The 20,093-nt window shown below is 38.3% G+C and overlaps 1 protein-coding gene across 1 annotated transcript in view; it reads left to right on the forward strand.

Moving 5' to 3' along the window:
* The window catches only part of LOC126185110 (uncharacterized), a 200,610-nt gene that overhangs the window by 154,434 nt on the left and 26,083 nt on the right, over positions 1–20,093 (forward strand). The window contains exons 5-9 of the mRNA XM_049927919.1: positions 7,056–7,184; positions 7,485–7,656; positions 16,508–16,653; positions 16,770–16,927; positions 17,014–17,186. Of these exons, the coding sequence (XP_049783876.1) occupies positions 7,056–7,184; positions 7,485–7,656; positions 16,508–16,653; positions 16,770–16,927; positions 17,014–17,186 (778 nt within the window). The remainder of the gene's footprint in view (positions 1–7,055; positions 7,185–7,484; positions 7,657–16,507; positions 16,654–16,769; positions 16,928–17,013; positions 17,187–20,093) is intronic.

A 20,093-nucleotide genomic window follows, 5' to 3' on the forward strand; every position in this document is an offset into this window, starting at 1 on the left:
ATTTTTATGATGAAGTTAATAATTTTAAACAGAAACAGACATCAACAGTGTCTTTTATTGGCTTCATGAATCCTTTAAAATAATAGTCTATAAATATTGGAGAATTATGATTCCATACATTCTGTTAGATTTTCTCCTCAAAGTGCTGTGTTGTGGATAGAATTTAGTACTACAATTTGATTAAAATAGCTTTGTCTTCATGTTTCAGCAAGTCAAGTGGTAGGGGCAAGTCACCAGCTGATCATAGTTCTTTCTCAAGCATCACATGCTTGTGGTGTTGCCTTGCTTGTTGGTACATGCAGATCCATATCAAGTATAGCTGCCTGCCAATCTGCAACATTGACCTCTGCTACTGCAGCCTGTCAGTAACAGAGTTATCTCATTTGAGCTATAATTACTTGATGCTTCTTAGGCTGTTGTTGGGCTCAGTGGTGGAACATTGTGTGTCATAAGAAAATGGGGATCTTGGATTAACAACCTGGTTGACAAAAATTTAACATCTCTTGTTAAAAGAAAAAAAGCCCTTCGATCCCAGTGCTGTATGTCAAGAAGTGCATGAGTGCAGAAACGAAATGCTGTTTACTGAGCCATCTCTGAAGCACCTACTACACCTCAGATGTACTGGTCTTGCTCGACCTTGTCGACATCAGTTTCTTTAGCTTTTCAAGGGACTTCAGTGAAGTCTAAAAACACTTACTCTGGCTTTGTGGGCTGGCATGTAATAACACCATCCACCTGACAGGTAGAGAGCACTGGGTAGTCAACAAGCAGTGTGCCTGCTCATAAAAATGTAGTGAATAGTAACAGAACAGTTAATGTTTTTGACAATCACATTTTCAGCATTAAAAGAACTGATGAATCATTTGAAAAAGTGTAACTATTTAATCAGATTCTTAGGGCTGTCAAATTACCCGCTCCCCTCACTTGCTCCAGCATTTCCAGAATGATGAAGATCTGTTTTTCAATGTGGAATGTTTTCTGATCACCCAAAGTACAGACTTCTACAACAACTGAGATCTCCTTGCAGTCTCCCACTGTTTGGAAAAAATGTGTGGCGTTGAAGGATGAATATGTGGAGGAGAACTAATGCCCTCACTAAATTTCATGGTCACAGCCAAAGGCATCCTCGATGCGGGGGAGGGGGGAGGGGGGGGGGGGCAAGAGGGTGCACTTACCCCATCCTGGAATCTGGATCACAGACTCCTTAATCAGAATGGGATTCTCAACCTTTTATAGAAATGATTGTCTATTATACTACGAAACTCCAGATTCAACAATGCCGAGAGGATAGGGGAATACTATGGCTTTAGTAAGTACTTTGTAATTTGGGCTCATTTGATTGTCAGAATGTTGATGATACATTATAGCATGTCCTGGGCACGGCGGCAGTTTCTGTACTGATTTACAGCGATGGTGGATGGGCACCTTTAGAGGACATTACCAAAATGCAGCCCCAAATCTTCTCATCACAGTGTAACATGTAGGCTGTGTGTTACCAGTTGTATAGTCCATTTGACATGATTCCACAACACCACATGGAACTAATGAAACAAGGACCATATTCGTTCAGCCCTAGCTTGGTGAGTCAATTCCACCAGTCAATTTGGGATTTGTTTTTGAAACATTTCTGTTCACAGAAGCTCTTCTGTGAACCTTGCAGAACTAGCACTCCAGAAGTGAGCTACCCAAGCATGACTCATGCCCCATCCTCACAGCTTTACTTCTGCCAGTATTTCGTCTCCTACCTTCCAAACTTCACGGAAGCTCTCCTGCGAACCTTGCGGAACTAGCACTCCTGGAAGAAAGGATATTGTGGAGACATGGCTTAGCCACAGCCTGGGGGTTGTTTCCAGAATGAGTTTTTCACTCTGCAGCGGAGTGTGGCAGAAGTAAAGCTATGAGGACGGGGCGTGAGTCGTGCTTGGGTAGCTCAGATGGTGGAGCACTTGCCCGCGAAAGGCAAAGGTCCCGAGTTCGAGTCTCGGTCCGGCACACAGTTTTAATCTGCCAGGAAGTTTCATTTCTCAGATTCATCTTGTTGAACAGTCAGTTCCACCAGTCAATTTTGGATTTGTTTTTGAAACATTTCTCAGATTCATCTTGTTGAACACTGACCCTGGTTTACATTCTACCCAAATAACCCAAAAAATACAGCTTTCAAACTACATTTGGTTGTACTTTTGTTATGACAGTCGGCATTAAATAATAGAAGCCATGAAAATAATGAAATAAAACTATTAGCTTCAGCAGACGTGAAGTTTTGCGAGCAAAAATGATGGTATCAAAGTTGAATAAGCATTATTTTTATATGTTTATTTCCTGTTTCTCCAATTAGAGGAGTATCAAACAAGGGCATTTTTCGATGGATGTTTTTGCTAATATCCAATAGGATTTCTTTCAGTATCAACACACCATTGATGTATGAGTAAAAATACATTTTGCAAATATTATTGAACTACATTTAGTAACTTGTTGGATTTCACAGATACTAATGAAAAGGGCTTATCTTTTAGGTATGGTTAAAATACATACTGAGAGTATAACTGTCAGACATATGAGGTACAATAAGTTTTGTCTGTTCCCTGTCAGAATAAGTTATTAGGATGCAACACATTTTTAAAGTCCCTGAATTAGTTATATTAAAATGTCAATTTTAGAGTCTTTTCCCCTCTTGGATGATTTTCTACAGATGCTCATAGTTACAGCATCATTTACCCTAGGTGATAATTAAAAGGCTATGACTACCCCATGTAGTATGTTTATTTTCATTTAAATAAGAAATTTACTAGTACAGTTATGAGAACATTAAAAACATGAACACATTGTATAAAATCATATTCAAGACACATTTTAAAGGGGAAAACCTATGTGAGTACACTCAAATGTACATACAAGGTGCGACAATAAAGTAATGAGACTGATTTTCTTTGCAAGATGTGGCAACCCTGCAGGCTTGCATAGGCTTATGCCATCTTTGATCTTGGTCTATAAGCTGCTTCTAGTCCAAGCGGGACATCAATGCAACTGCTCAGTCATGAGTTGTGCTGTAATAAGTTAACACGTGTTCGTGTCTCTCGTCACGGAAATGGAACCGCATAATATTGCGCAACTGTATGCCATTTCTTTTTGCGTTAAATTGGGTGAAAACATGACGACAACTTACGGTAAGCTTCAGAAGGCTTTTGGAGAGGAGGTCATGTCAAGAGCTCAAGTTTTTCGTTGGCATAAAATGTTTAGTGAAGGCAGAACGAATGTTGAAGAGGAAGACCACAGTGGACGACCATCAACCTCACAGATGGATGTCAACTTGGCCAGGGTGCGTAAACTTGTACGATCTGATTGAAGATTATCCATGAAAATGATTGCATAAGAACTGAACATCAATCGAGAAATGGTTCATCTGATAATAACTGAAGATCTTGGTATGAGAAAGATTTGTGCAAAAATGGTCCCCAAAAATGTCACACCACAACAGTGAGAAAACACGGAAAAATGTGGCATCCAATCTGTTAGAGCAAACGGAAATCAATCCAGAATTGTTGAACCGTGTTATCACTGGTGATGAAAGTTGGTTTTTTTAGTACGATCCAGAGACAAAATGCCAAAGTTTGCAATGATGCTCAAAGGGATCACCCAGATCAAAAAAAGCTCACATGTCAAAGTCAAAAGTGAAATGCATGCTTGTGTGCCTCTTTGATTCCAAGGGAATTGTTCATAAAGAGTGGGTGCCTCCTGGACAAACAGTTAACCAATATTACTACAAAGAAATTTTAGAAAGACTTCATAAAAGAGTTCTTCGTGTCCGTGCCAACATTGCTGATAATTGGATTCTGAATCACGATAATGCGCCATCCCATACTGCTCTGTCAGTACAGCAATTTTTAACCTCAAAACAAATTTCAGTACTACCACAGCCACCTTATTCACCAGATATCGCTCCGTGCAACTTTTTTCTATTTCCAAGAGTCAAAACGGCAGTCAAGGGACACCATTTTCAAACAACGCAAGATGTCCGAAAAGCTGTGATGAGGGTCTTGGAGGATATTACAGAAGATGAGTTCCAGAAATGTTACCATCAATGGCAGAAGCACTGGAAGAAATGTGTGCAATCAGAAGGGAACTACTTTGAAGTCGACAACATTAAACTTGACTAAAACGGTAAGCAACATTGTTTTTCACATCAGACTCATTACTTTATTGTCGTGCCTTGTATAGTGTACCAAAGCAGACTGTGTACTGGGAAGGACAGTGGTGTATTGTGAAACTATGAAACTACTTGAGCTGAACTATGCATACATACTTGTTTCGGTATTGTTTTTCCAGAGAAGAAAATACTACGGGCTATAGAATTTCATTCTTAGTGTTCCATTTTTCATTTGATCTTGGGATCACTAAGTTCTTTGTCTGTTTTCCTCTGAAACACAAGTTTGTTGGGCTATAGATTACATGATATTAGCATTTTAGAACACTATGAAATCCCTCCCAGTTAATCTTGAAAAATGATCTGTATGTTTTTGTATTATTAATTTTTGCCAGAAACTATGCTTTTTGGATTTATACATGGTGTTTATTTCATTTTCAGTAGTGATGATGCTAAATATTACAGAGAAACAAACATAACTGAAGTCATTTGTCTGAACCAGTTTTTAAATGTGATGATATATTCAAGTCAGTTAGTCATTTGGTTCTGTTCTTCCCTTTTATTCTGATTCAAATGCTTTAAGCAATGTTTCCACCAGTTCTATTTTAGCAGGGTGCATGTAATGGAAACAGAATGTTAAAATTAGAATGTTTTAAATGATTATTCACTTGTTAGGGCTTCCTGCTGTAATTTCCTTTGCCTTGTAAGTAATGTATTGCATACCCTTTCTAACAAGATGCTGTTTCTTCTGGATTTCAGTGGCATCAGTGATCACTATCGTTTAAGAGGTTTTTAGAGAAATTCTTCAACAGCAAAAGTTTATACTTCTGAAAAGACAGAAAATAAAATAAACCAGTATTCATTTATTTTGATGTATTTAGTCATGTACAGTTTTTTATTCCCTTGTAACCATTTGTGTTCCTCGCCATACCATTGGAACATAGTGAGCAGCATCTTGTGTGAAAAAATTTCAGATATATTAATTACTAATAGTTGATGCTGCTAAAACAGATTACTTCTGAAAAGAACTAGAAAAAATTGTGAAGCTAATGATCAAGTTATTTTTAAATTTTTCAGTACTGTCAGGGTGTCTACGACCCGGGACAACCGGGAGATCCGGGAAAAACCCAGGAATTTTTTCATCCGGGAGAAAACCGGGAAAAACCCGGGAATCTTTTTGAGTTCTGGGAATTTTTCATTGTTTTAGTTTTCAGTTAAATTTTTGTGATTTTGACTGGTAAGAACCAATACTCTAACAAAAAAATTTACTGTATCCTGCTTCTGCAGAATAATACTGCAGCAACAAAACATGAATGAGAGAAAAAAACGAAAATAAAACTTAAGTCGCAAAGAAAATGCGCCATATACAACAACAAAACACAGTGCTCTTACAAGCGTCTGCCAACAGCAAAGTGTGTCAAAGGCTTTAGGAAGACTGTGCAGTGCTTCTTAACAACAAATTGACTACAATGAGCGTGACGTGACAGTTTCTTACATTAGATTCATTTTAATGCAAGATCTTTTAATGTTTCACACGTACGAACATGCGGGCTTCCTGCGTCATCGTAGCTGCGCAAGTGCAGTGACGCCTGGTATCTGGCGCTCTCTGGCAACTGCTGAAATGTACCTTTCTAACAGGTCACAGAAAAATATTGCAAATATTGCTTTGAAAAGCGTTACTTTCAAAGTATATTTCCTTTTATGTAAGATAAACTATGTGAGAGAGTGTACGATGAATTTCTTAAATCACAGAGCGTTTCACTCTCATTTAAAAATAAACTGTTTGGGGACGACCATATGAAGAATTTCGAGCCCAGAAGATCAGACACTTACGTCGTTATTAAAAAAATTTACTGGCACATTTATGTGATGTATGACGCGCAAAAAAGATCAACAATACATGTGGAAGCTTAGCTTCTCTTGCAGCTTATTAATCTTAGAGACCAATATTATATGTGATAGCTTTGCTTTTCTTGTAGCAACAATTGTACATTAATTTAATCCATTAATTTTTCTTATTTGTGTGTTCGCGCTACTTAAGAGTGATCTGATTACATCACGTGTCAAATGCAGTCATCAGCTGGCGAGATCAGGTGACATGAGCTGTGACTCGCTTACAAAAGCGCATTGAAATCTCGATTTTAATGCTTTGGAAAGCAACATGTGGTGTTTGGAATTCGAATTTATACCTTCGTAACACGGAAATATGCAGTGCATATGTTGCTGCACATCAAAGATCTTTCCAAAACGTGTTTTTTCCCCCCTGAGTTTCATTTTCTGAAGTGGCGGGAAATTCTACACAGGTGTATAAAACCATAAACCATAAAAGGATTGATAAGTGTCAAGAAAAAGTATACTGTCACTTAACATGGAAAAAGTGTATTTTCACCTGGGAGAAAGTGTATTTTTAACCGGAAAATCCGGGAATTATTTTTCCTTGTCCATGTAGACACCCTGACTGTGAAAAGCACTTCTCTATTTTAAATACAACTTAAGTTAGTGAGATGATAATCTCAACAGCCATCAGCATTGAGTTTTTGATATTTAATGCTGATTCTAATAAATATGTGACTGAATAGCTAACCAAATTGTAATAAAATTCTTTCTGTTTAAATTATATAGTGAGCAATAACCATAGATTTTTCAGTGTCTCTAGTATTTGATTTTTCAGATAGACAGAAGAGTTTAGAGCACCTTAGTTTACAGTGAACACAATGTTTTAAACATTATATTATAGAAAAGCAATGACAAACAAGAGTTACTGTAGAGAATATTGCATTATAAGCATTTCTTCATGCGCTTTAAATTCAGTTGTCTCCCATTTGTGTGAGGTTTGGAACTAAAGCTGATATGTAATGGTGTGTGAGCAGGGATGTAAATCATTGTTATTATTTAATCTGTGTTCATATTACAGTACAGAGACATCAGTGGAAGAGTCAACTAAAGAAGGCCCACGGCAGCAGCAGTCCAATAAACGAGCTCTCCCAGATGATTTTTCTGACAATACTGCAACAAATAACCAAAGTGGTACTGGTAGTAAAAGGTATTAATGACAACTTAAATTTGTATAGTAATTTATTTCATCAACAATCATTTAAATGCATGTAAAATATTCATATTACTGGTTATGGCAGACAACTGACATCTTCAGTTGTGACAAAATACTATACACTAAAAAGTTATTTTACAAACATTTACAAAAGTCACATACTTCCAGTTGACTATATATCAATTTTCAAAAAGTGGAACTTTGTATGGAGATATAGTCTCTTGAATAGATACATAAAGTTTATTCTTTAGAAGTGTATTTATGGAACAATATTCACATTAAAATACTTTGTAGGCATTGTCAAGGACATGATGTTCCAAGATCTGCTTCTGCTGCCAATGTACAAGAGCATACCAACAGACTTGAATATGCACGCATCAGAAGCCCACTCTATGTCAACGTAAGAGGAAGACGTTTCAGAATTGTGGATGTTATGGGCTATGGACCATCAAGTGTTATGTGCCGGGTAATTAAGTTTAAATAAGACTTTTGTCAGAAAGCTTGTTTTATTTTATATATGCTTTAACTCTTTCAGTGTCACGCATTTCTGAAGGTTTCAAAAGAAATTTCCAAGTGATTTTATAATAAATTATAGAATTATAAAACTGTTGTAATGTTGTACGGACACAATATCAGAAGTAACACCAACCAAGTTTTGTTTTGCTTCCATATGAAGAGATCCTCAATAACAATGAATGAAGTATGGAACAGTACAAATAACTATAGAACAGATCAATATACAGTCTCGTAGGTAAGCATACAATAATCAAGTAAATGTAAGTGAGGCCAAGGGCTTATGTTGGGCTGTTGTACACACAGAGGTCCAGGTTGTGTAGCGACCTCTCTAGGCTGGCTGTGGAGGCACGTGTATCATGCACTGTTTGATTATGCTCACTCGCACTATATAATTACATTACACTTTCCCTCTTGAGGAGAATTGTTCATGTAGAGATGTCCATGTCTTCATCGGTAGGTGACGACTTTTGGAGCAGGTGTCATGCTGGCACAGGAAAATATGGCACCCACTCCACCATGAGAGGTCAAAGGGAGCATTGGTGATGGTGCTGTACCCATGTCCACATCTGGTCAGCCACTCAAAAATGTAGGCAGTGGAGAAGATGACTCCGGTGACAGGGGCTGTGAACATGAAGGTGGCCCAGCATTGATTACTCTTCAGTCAGCCCCCAGAGTGAAGATGGCATTGGACCATGCCATGTGGACCAGCACAGATGGTGAATGTGGCCACAGGAGCAGAGGGCTCTCTGGTGCACTGTCAGTCACACGTGATCAGAGCTGGTTGTTGTGTCATAACACCAAGCCATCAGAGGTGTGCACGATGCATTGCCTGAGCAATGATGGATGACTGCTAATATCCACTTAATGCACTGGTCAGACCTGCAGACCCAGGCTATGGGCCCGGATGGGATCACTGTGTGTGGGTGCTGATGGGTGGCTGGGTGATGGCCAGAGCAGATTAAGTGGCATATGGGGCTGGCAGCTGTGAAGCAGCTCGATCAGGCTGCGTTCACTGACTGGAGTGAAACTATATGAACTCAAGAACCTATCAAGTGCTGCGTCAAAACCAAATTGAATGATATATTTTTTCATCTGGGTTTTGAATGTACAGACCAGCTGCTCCACCTCTACATTGTACTGAGGATGAAAGGGAGGGGGTATAACATGCCAGATGCCACTCACTATCTGTACAAAAATCTTCAAAATTGTGAGACACAAACAGTGGACCATTATCTGTGACAAGTGTATACAGCAGTAGTTCTAAGGGAAAAAAAAAAAAAAATCTTTGAGAGGTCTGTGACTGTAGCTGCCATGGATATGGATGGGCAACAAACCACATAAGGGAATACCCATGCCGCCACTTGATGGGTGGCACACTGCAGACAGGCTGTCACAATGCATGTGATCTCATTGTTAATACCCGGCCAAAACACATACCGAGAGGCCAGCAATTTTGTCCACGGTATTTTGACTTCAATGTCTAAATGGAAGCACAACAGTTCATCCTGATTAAATGCTTTCATCCTGATTAAATGCTGGATCGGGACCAATCAGCAACCAAGAAAGAACATCCGCATAAGTGTGTTGTGGTGTGGTTTGCAAGTGAATCTCATATTTATAGCATGACAAAATCAAAGCCCAGCATTGCAAGTGGTGAGCTGCTTTGTCTGGCAAAGATGCAGAATTGTTGAAAAGAGAAACCACAGGTTTATGATCAGTAATCAAATGAAAAAATATGAAATTTTTTGAGCGCATACACAATAGCAAGGGTTTCTTTTTGTATCTGTGAGTAGAGCTGTTGCATCTGATTCAGAGTTTTGGAAGCATAAGCAATAGGGCGTTGAGAACCATCTGCATATTTGTGCATGAGAACGACCCTAAGGCCATACAGGGAGGCATCTGTGGTGAAAACAAGACGATGGCCTGGTTGGAAGCTAACCAAGCAAGGTGCCAAGTGTATTTAATAGGGTAAAAGCACTCTCACAGGTGGGCGACCAGTGAAAAGGAACATCTTTCTGTGAGAGAGCATATGGCTGGGCCAGTGTGGCTGCACCAGGAAGACATTTATGGTAGTATGCAATCTTCCTGAGAATGGCTTGCAACTCTTTGATGTTGGTGAATGCAGCAAAGCTGTAATGGCTTTGGCGTGCTAGAGTAAAGGCTTGACACCAGCATGCAAGACTTCAAAACTGAGGGCGATGGTAGGTGGATGAAAAAAATTGTGATTTGTCCAGGTTACATTTCAAACTAGTGGCCTGTAGCACTGTGAACAAGGCACAAATGTTCATCTGCTGAGGAACCTGAGACCACAATATCATCCAGGTAGTTAATGCACCCTGGCACAGAAGTTGTGAGTTGCTCCAAAAATCATTGGAAACTGACATGGGTGCTAGCCACACCAAATGGCAGTCACTGGTCTTGATATAACCTGAAGGGGGTATTCACTATGAGAAGACATTTGGTATCATCACCCAGGGGGATTTGTAAACAGGCTTCTGACAATCTATTTTGGAAAAAATATTGGCACCTGGATAGCCATATGAAGAGTTTGTCCAGGCGGGGTAAGGGATAGGTATCAGTAATAGACTGTGAATTTAACACCACAGAGCTGAAGGCTGCTGTTAGTTTTCTTCACAATTACCAACAGAGTAGTCCTATCAATAGAGAAGACAGGTTTGATAACACCCAAAGATGTAACTAGATGTAGTTCTAATTTGTCTTGCACCTGTAAAGTTATTGGGACTGAGTGGGCATGAAAGCAACTGGGGCACACCATCAGTTTTGGGCATGTCGTCGGTTTCATTGTGATGTGAGCTTTGAAATTGGTAGCACACCCTAAACCTCCATAAAATAGGGAGGAATATCCTCAGCAGAACGTGCCCAGTTGTTGGTACAGAACCTGATCAGATACCAGATCCATCCATCTATCCAGTGTGGTGCCTTAAATCCTCCAAATGCCAGATCGGGACTGGTATGGTACTTCTGTGTGTCACATCATGTAACTGAGGTGGAACATGGGCACCAATGTGATATGTGCCTAAAGGGATGTGGAAAGCAACCTAAAAATTACATCCAGGGTGGTCAGCACACAAGACCTCTTAGTTAAACTGCAAGATGAATTTGATCGTGGGCTGATGCTCCTGCCCATGTCCTAGAAATGGATGCTTTAAGGTGCTGAGCTATCTGAGCAAGTCAACATTCACTTGTAATTGGGAAATGAAAATATTAGTACTTAATAGGGAGCAAGTTATGCATTGATCCCACATATGTCTGTACTTGTAGAGTATTTGAAGGCTACTATTATGAAGATGTTCATTGTAATTGGAGCCAGAGTTGGGTGTTAAGGCATAACACAACTGTAACAGCCTATCTGTGACACACATTTTAACTAGTGCCAGTTTGAATCTGGAAAAAAGAAAATAATCTATGTAATCTACATGAGTTTGTAGTATCAGCCACTACCCAGTTAGCCACACTTTGAAATACATATGCTTCCAGTTACGCCGCTGCGTTTCCTACAGCTGCCACTGCAGGACAAGGGTGATGCCACAAACGATTATGCTGTTGCCAGTGAGATGCAAGCATTCCCTCTCCAGAGCTGTAGCAGTGGGTGTATTAAAGTTTGAACATTCATGCACTGAGCCATTTTTATGTTTTTGCCAGCTCAATAACATTTACAGATTTTTATAGTGGCCAGGGCATGACATCATCTGTGTAGACATTGTACTGAAGAGCGACATATTTATAAATCTTTTGTATCTGTATATGGTTCAATATCCAAAGCCACTGGTAGCGACTGATGCTGCAACTACAGCTACAGAGTTATGTATTGTTTTTACTATTTGATATGGGATGTAGAATAAATTAGTCTCTTCATCCTCTGTTCATGAACAGCATCTGTTCTGCACTCCTGTATCCACTAAAGAACCACACAGTGTGCAAAAAAGAAGTTATAACAGAGTGTAGCTAGTAAATCACATAGGGGATTTTAGGAATATTAATTTTTGTGTAGTTGGCAAGTGTTTGAATAAAGAGAACCAGTTTTCACCAAAGAAAAGGACAGTTATTTGTTAACAGATATTTTTTAACACTCATTTACACACATCATCCAATTGTACTCCAATACACACCTTGTATCTGTGAGATACACATTTAGTTAACAGAAAAAGTAACGTTTTGGGTTCCCCAGGTGAAAAAGTACACATACAACATCAAAGTAAGAATTTTATTTATTAAATAAACTATGTATAAACTTTTTGAATAAACTAGTTCATAGAAATTCAGTCAAAAGAGTGAAACCTGACTAGTACTACAAGGACTAGTAAAAAAGAAACAAACAAAAAAATGTCCCCAATAACCCCTACTTTTACAGAACGTCACTCTGAATTACTTTCATCATTGTCATGATCGATTTTACAGCTACCAACACAAAAATAGTCGCTTGGTTGTAGGCATAAATATTGGCCACGTCATTTGGACCGTTTTATTTTCATTGTCCCAGTAAGGTTGGTGGCACTTACATTTATGGGCTTCAGCATCAGATGTTGCAGAATTGCTTGAAGTTTGCGGTATTTGATCTTGAGGAAGAAGTTCTTGATGACGTAAGGCCATAGTGGGAGCCATGATCACCTAATGCAATGATCCATTTATGCCCTTTTTCTCAAGCTGAACAAGGAAAAGTCAGAGAGGTAGCATGTTTTGTCAATTTCCGAGGCAAATAACTTAGCTGTTGATACCAACTGTGTTTAGACACTGCCATTGGCCACCTTTTCATGCCTCTGTGGACACTAAGCAGAACAAATTTTGTCAACCATGTCCACATCAAGTTTATATTTATTATAATACATAATCATTTCTGGTTTTCTTTTTTCCCCACTTACTTCATCAATTGCTCCATCCAGATACATACTGGAAATCTGGAGCATATTCTTATTATTCTTTTTGTTGTGTGGCACATATGAAACTATAGTGCCTTCTTTCTTGAAAGCAAAATGCTGCAGAATGCCTCTCTGTTTCTTAAATCTTTCATTTCTTTTGGAATTTGCCATTTGATCTATTTTAAAGTCCCCAAATACGACAGGCTGTCTTTTGTTGACAAGAACCGAAGGAGAGTAACATCACTGAACCAGTTTTCAGCTGTTATATTACAACTGGATTTTCTGAGAGGGGCTACAAGGCATTGAACAACATCCACAGATTTATTACTAACCTGGAAAGGGCCATCAGGTTGCTTGCCTGTATAAATTTCCTTGTTGCATGTATAACACATGCTTGAATCTACAGCAGCAAATATTTTAACTCCATATTTGGCTCTCTTGGGAGGTATATATTGAATAATGTTGCACATACCCCTAAAAGCCTCCAATTTCTCATCGATGGTGAAGTATTCTGTTTGATATATCTCTTTACACCTCTTGATGAATTTTTAAAAAAAGATAATTAAGTGCTCTTTTCTCTTCTATGGTTTGCCTGTCATTGAATTTTAGAGTTTGAAATAAGAAGTGAGACCTGTTGATGCCTGTGGTGAGACAGAGTATCTCAATTCAGAATCCATCACCAGCCCATAAATCTGAAAGGCGCAGTTTCCCTGCTTTATAAATTCCAGCAGTATAGAGAACACCAATAAATGCTTTTATTTCAATTTTGTCAGTCTTTTTAGCATCTCTTCACATGAATAATTATGTTGGATGCTATCAGTATATTAGTTAGTGAACATTACAACTATTTTTAACATGCTGTCATAAAATAAACAGAGCCGGCTTTCCAAAATGATCTGTGACTCTTTTGCCTTTCCGACTGTGCCTGGGAGTTGCTTTTTGAGACAAATATAAGAGGTTTCAATGTCTCTAAAATTAGGTGGAGGTCTGAATCACTTTGTTCAGTGTCATAATTCTCTTCGTATTCTTGAACCTCTCCTCTCAGTGTCTACTCCATCTTGTGGAACCTCTAGAATGAGGTTTGATATTCCTTTCAGGAGCTGAAGTTAATGAAAGTAGACTTTCTTTGTCATCACTCTGCTCAAAGCCATCAAATAGAAGTTGGTGAATTTGTTGGATGTTGACAGGGTTATCAAGATCATACTGTGCTGTTTTTGTCACCATTTTGAATCTGACAATAAAAAAAATCTGGGTTTTGGAAAAACAAATTATGTACAAGTACCTTGGACAAAGTAAAGTTAGTCAGAAAATTTGGAATAGACAAACTAACATAAATACATGTATTGTATCAGAGAGCTACATGAGTATGTATCAGGTACACAAATCGCATTTTCACAAAAATAAATATAATCACAAGGTGTCACAATCTACACTAAAAAGAAAATTGAAGGGTAAAATAAAAAAAAATGAAACATTTAGAAATACTTACTTAAAAACATGTGACATCAGATACAAAAGTAAATTAATTGCCTCTCATGTGTGGGATATGCAACAATGCTTGACTAACCTGTTAAGGAACACGTGCTTGAGGAACAGAAGAGAGGAAGACAAAATTGCCCGTGCATGGCTAAACCTGTCATCAAACATGCTCAAACGTGTATCTGTCATATACTTAGCATGTAATGGAGTGTTAATTTAACTCATCAAAAATCCCTTAGATGATTCACTTTGAAATGTTATTTCAAAGTTGTGGTTAAATTTTCAAATAAAAGGATTGAAAATTGTTGGAGTTGTGTGACATTTTGAAAATTCATTTTCTGGCAGAAATGTATTTGAACTTTTGAAATGTGGTTGTAAACATGAACAAACGAAAACAATAAACTCTTACCACTAATCTGCTATTCCAGGACTGACCTATCATACTGTTGCCATTGTGATAGAAATCATATCCACTAGTTTATCATAGAACAACTGAAATATTAGTTGTGGCAATTACATGAATGCACAAAACTTTAGAATTCCATTTAGCCTTACTTCAAGCAGTTGCATTGCTTTGATGATTTGGGAGTTGATTTCATATGTGTGCTGGATACTCTTACTGTTTGGTATAGTAACTTCTGGGCAGTTGACAAGCAATAATTATTGTGATGCCTAAGCCTCAATGACTTTGTTCTTGCAATGTGATGTCTGCATTGCATGTTTTACAATTAATGTGTTGAGAAATAAAAGGGAAAATGGAAAGTAAATTTATAGTCCTATAGTGTGATCCATACTTCACATCAAAATTTTGGTCACTGAATTTCAGTTTCTTTGCAGAGGCAGTGACTCCTTCCGAACTGCTCTCAGCCTCATATTTATTATTTGGACGCTTTTATGACACACTGCTTCAGTGCTGCATTGGATAAGATCACAAATAAACTATCAAAAATAAATACTGCACACAAAAATCAAGTTTCTAAGCAAATGAGTTGTCTTCTTGGTACATGTACTGATGCCAAGCTAATGTATTATTGTTTTGAAATGCTTCTAACTATATCCAGACACTACAGGGGGTATAAAGTTGGTGAACATGGTGTAAGGCCATCTGAGGTGCTAGAGGAGGAGCTCAGAGTTCCATTGAAAACTTTCTTTCAGGGATTAGACTTTGTGCCTCATATTTTAGAAGGTTCAAAGCATCTTCTAAGCCAGAAAAAGCAAATGATTTCTTGGATATTCTATGACGGTGTTACTCCTTAAAGATTAAATACCCCAACTGTGTATGACTACAGAAGCTCAGTAGTCAAGGAAATACCTGGGGTTGGTGACTGGTATTTGCTAACATGCATAGAACTGTGAACTGGTCTAATGCTAGCCATCCATGTATGTAGCATTCTTTAACATACTCATGCCTCCTGGATGGTGCTAAATAGTGAGAATCTGAGGGAACTCTGTCAACTATTCCTAATTTGTTTGGTGAGCTCTCTGGCTGTAGCATTGCATGTATGTTAGGCAAGCTGCCACTCTTGACGATGGTTAAACACTAAGGTGGCTTGCTGAACTTCACATTGTTGCAGATGAAATGTTGCATATGGCTTGAAGTGATCAGTCCAATGACAATTTTCCAGTATTGCTATGTCTTTTAGACATAGCAGTCCTGAAAGCCAACTGCTATGTTGAATGCTCAGTGGAGTCAACTGGACTGTTTCAACAGAATAGTGTCTAAAACTGGTTGTTAACTGGGCTGTTTTAGTGGAAATAGTGTCTAAAATTGGTTGGATCACATCACAAACATGATTTTCCATATCACTCTGAATCCACGCAAAAAGTTCAAGATAATGTAGGAAATAGCCTGTCCCCTATTGAAATGACAAATGTTGGTCTGTAATATGAAACAGGTGAGCAGCACTACAAAAATTCAGTTCCGGGCTCTCAGAAGATAACCTAGCAGCCTTTCAGTTCATTAGGTCAGAGGCCTGGCAGATGATGAAGATAGGAGGAAAAAATCATTGTAAGAATTTCTGACTTATTTTTCAATTCCTTAAAACTCCCCAGGAGAATGGAAATTGAGGAGATGTGATAAAGGGAGACTGAAGAATATCTCTACCATATCAAATAACTGGATGGTTTTATTTTCTAAGGGATTATTCTCTTTTTTTTAGTTGGAAAGTGAAAAGTGGGATTTTCTATTCAGAACAAATATATTTTTCAAATTCTGTTGTTACATTGTATTGCTACTTAAGAAATAGCCTCCATAATTAGTGTTAGGACTTGTGGTTTATGAGAGCCCCATACAATCATTTCATGTACCATCTTTATTGTTCCACTTTCAATTTGTAATTACTTTACAAAGTAGTAATGGGGCACTTGCAGCTTGCCATGCACAAGATAATCACATCACATTTCAGCTACAATACCTGTTGATCATTGTGTTTCTTCTCTTTACAGACTATAGAAATGCAAGAACGGAAAATGTATGCACTAAAATGTGTGTTGATATCAAACGATGCTGAAATAGCTTTAAACCAGCAGAATGAAATTGATATCTTGAAGCACTTGAAGACATGTCCAAGAGCAGTTACCATGTTTCAGTAGTAAGTTTCTTACAGATGTTTATTAATGACTAAGGTTATTCTCACTTCCACAAGACTCAGTGCAAACATTTCGTTTATACTGATGTAGATAAAAATGGCAGTAATCTCTGTTTCAGCAAGGAATACCAGGCTGTACGGTCACTGTTCATTCAGCTGGAAATGGGAGATGTGGACTTAGCACGACTAATTGAAAGTGTCGATGATTTAAACATGCATGATATTTTGTATTTTTGGAATGAAATGTTAACAACAGTCAATGAAGTGCATAAATGCGGTGAGTGCAAAGAGTATTGTGGATTAAATGAAATTTCAGATTTATGTCTATAAGCAGCCTCATTTATTGTGCTGATGATGTTCCAGGTGTTATTCATGGTGACTTAAAACCATCAAATTTTGTGTTCTTCCGTGGTGTATTAAAGCTGACAGACTTTGTATCATCTTACAAAACTGTACTTCCATGTGACAAAATTCGGAGGACAAAGTATCATGGAGCAGTGAATTACATGAGCCCCGAAACAGCCCAACATAACATAGTGAGTTGAAAAGTGGCAATTACTCGTATATAAGATAGATTTGTGTATGTGATTGTATCTACAATTTTTTCTTGATTTGCATTGAAAGTTGCCTTTGTTTGAACACTTAGAATGAGTAACTGATTTTGAAGGATTCTGCTTTGTATGTGAGACAGTTGTAGGTTTAAGTTGGGGGATAAAGAGAAATTAAACAGTGAAATATGGTCACATTATTTGAATCAGGCTTCTCCAGTTAAAACAAAGAAAAATCCAGGGTGGAATGTAACAATATTATGGAGGGAAGCATAGTTACTATTCACCGTATAGTCGAGACACTGAGTCACAGATAGACACAACAGTAGCCACAACAGTGGCTTCAGTAGCCAGAGACTGTGGTCATGTGTGTGTGAGTTGTGTGTGTGTATGTGTGTTTTGTCTACTTGTGATGAAGACGTAGGCAGCTGAAAGCTCACTTTCTGACAGCCTTTTTGTTGTGCCAGCTGCAACTTAGCATCTCCGCTGCATGGTGAGTATCAACTACCTTTTCATAATATTGTTACATTTCTCCAGTTAAAAGTATGATACACTTAATACATTGCCTCACTCAGTTTTTTTTTTCAAAAGTGAGAAATTTCCAAGTAATATACTATTTGAAAACAATATTGAAATACTCATTGCACGATATAAATGGTGAAATCAGTAAAGGTAACCAATAAATGTACAGTGAAGATGAAGAGCACTGAATAGCCCTCTACCCAAGAACTTGAACATAGTAATGTAGCTGATGAACTTGAGCTTTCTTTAGAGCAAACACAGTGAGCATGTTGTGTTATTTGGACTACAGTGCTTGGATAATGTGGCTTCATGGAATGGTTACTAATACATTACTTAATGGTTGTTCTGCAGAACAAACAGAGTGAGTCTGTGAGTCCATTTGCATCACAGTGCTTGGAGAATTTAGTTCCGTGTGAAGTAGTTTATACAAATAGTAAATCTCAACTAGTCTTCATTGGAAAAGTGGGAGGAGGAAAGAACACATGTACTCATAGTTATTGTCCAAATATATACTAATAATATGATATATACTAATACTATATATACTGTTAATGTAATAAATTGAAGTCACCACCAACTACACTGAAGAGTCAAAGAAACTGGTACACCTGCCTAATATCATGTAGGCCCTCCGTGAGCATGCAGAAGTGCCACAACACGATGTGGCATGGACTCGAATAATGTCTGAAGTAGTACTGGAGGGAACTTACACCATGAATCCTGCAGGGCTGTCCATAAATCCATAAGAGTAGAGGGGAGTGAGATCTCTTCTGAACAGCACGTTGCAAGGCATTCCAGATGTGCTCAATAATGTTCATGCCTGGGGAGTTTGGTGGCCAGTGGAAGTGTTTAAATTCAGAAGAGTATTCCTGAAGCCACTCTGTAGCAATTCTGGATGTGTAGGGTGTCATATTGTCCTGCTGGAATTGCCCAGGTCTGTCGGAATGCACAATGAACATGAATGGATGCAGGTGATCAGAAAGGACGCTTCCGTACATGTCACCTGTTAGAGTGGTATCTAGACATATCAAGTGTTGCATATCACTCCAACTGCACATGCCCCACACAATTACAGAGCCTCTACAGCTTGAACAGTCCCCTGCTGACATACAGCGTCCATGGATTCATGAGGTTGCCTCCACACCCATTCACGTCCATCCCTCAATACAGTTTGAAATGAGACTCACCCGACCAGGCAACATGTTTCCAGTCATCAACAGCCGCCCAATGTCTTCATTGAATGATTCACTCACTGACACTTATTGATGGACCGTCATTGAAATGTGCAGCAATTTGCAGAAGGGTTGCACTTTTGTCACATTCAACAGTTCTCTTCAGTCGTCGTTGGTCCCGTTCTTGCAGGGTCTTTTTCCAGCCAGAGTGATGTCAGAGATTTGATGTTTTACTGGATTCTTGATTTTCACAGTTCACTCATGAAATGGTTGTACGGGAAAATCCCCACTTCATCACTACCTCAGAGATGCCGTGTGCATCACTCGTGCCCCAACCGTAACATCACGTTCAGACTCACTTATATCTTGATAACCTGCCACTGTAGCAGAAGTAAGCGATGTAACAACTTTGGCAGACACTTATTGTCTTATATAGGCATTGCCAATTGCAGCACAATATTCCACCTGTTTACATATCTTTCTATTTGAATCCACATGCCTATACCAGTTTCTTTGGCAATTCAGTGCATATACTAATAATAAAACTATAAAACCATTGTGTCTGTCTGTCTGTTTGAACACTCTATTCTTCAAAACTATTATACAAATTTTTATGAGGTTTTCATGACGTAGCTTGGGACTATGTATAGGCTTTATTTCATCAAAATTTCTTATAGTTTGGATATTTAATAATCATGGCTTAGTACATGGATGGCACTGTTAGTTTTTTTTAACTAACTGACAGACATATTTTTGCAAATTTATGTCAGTGACAGAATTAAATGCCACAGTCTTACCTTTATGAAGATGAGCTAACAGTGGGTAGGATATACAAATTTACTTATTTTGCTTTGTGTATTAAAAACTTGATGAACTTGCCTTGCTTCATTCGATAGGCTGTTTTTAAATTGTGTGCCGTGAAAAACAAATTTATTAAGTTTGCTTTGTGATTTGGATGCCTACTCATTACATTTTGATTTTATTTTGTTTATGGATAAAAATGCTAAGGAAACAGTCCAGTCTTTCTCAATACACCATAACAACTGAAAGCTGTGATGGCAGTGAGTGCAGTCAGTTAACTGTTGTAGTGTGTCTTCACTATGATATGGCCTCATGGTGAAGATACACTCCAGCAGTTCGTCGATCACATGAATGGTGTCCATCCCAACATTAAATTTACTGTCGAGATGGAGAAGCACGG

This window comes from Schistocerca cancellata, chromosome 4 (genome assembly GCF_023864275.1).
Source record: "Schistocerca cancellata isolate TAMUIC-IGC-003103 chromosome 4, iqSchCanc2.1, whole genome shotgun sequence".
In the NCBI taxonomy this organism is placed as follows: Eukaryota; Metazoa; Arthropoda; class Insecta; order Orthoptera; family Acrididae; genus Schistocerca; species Schistocerca cancellata.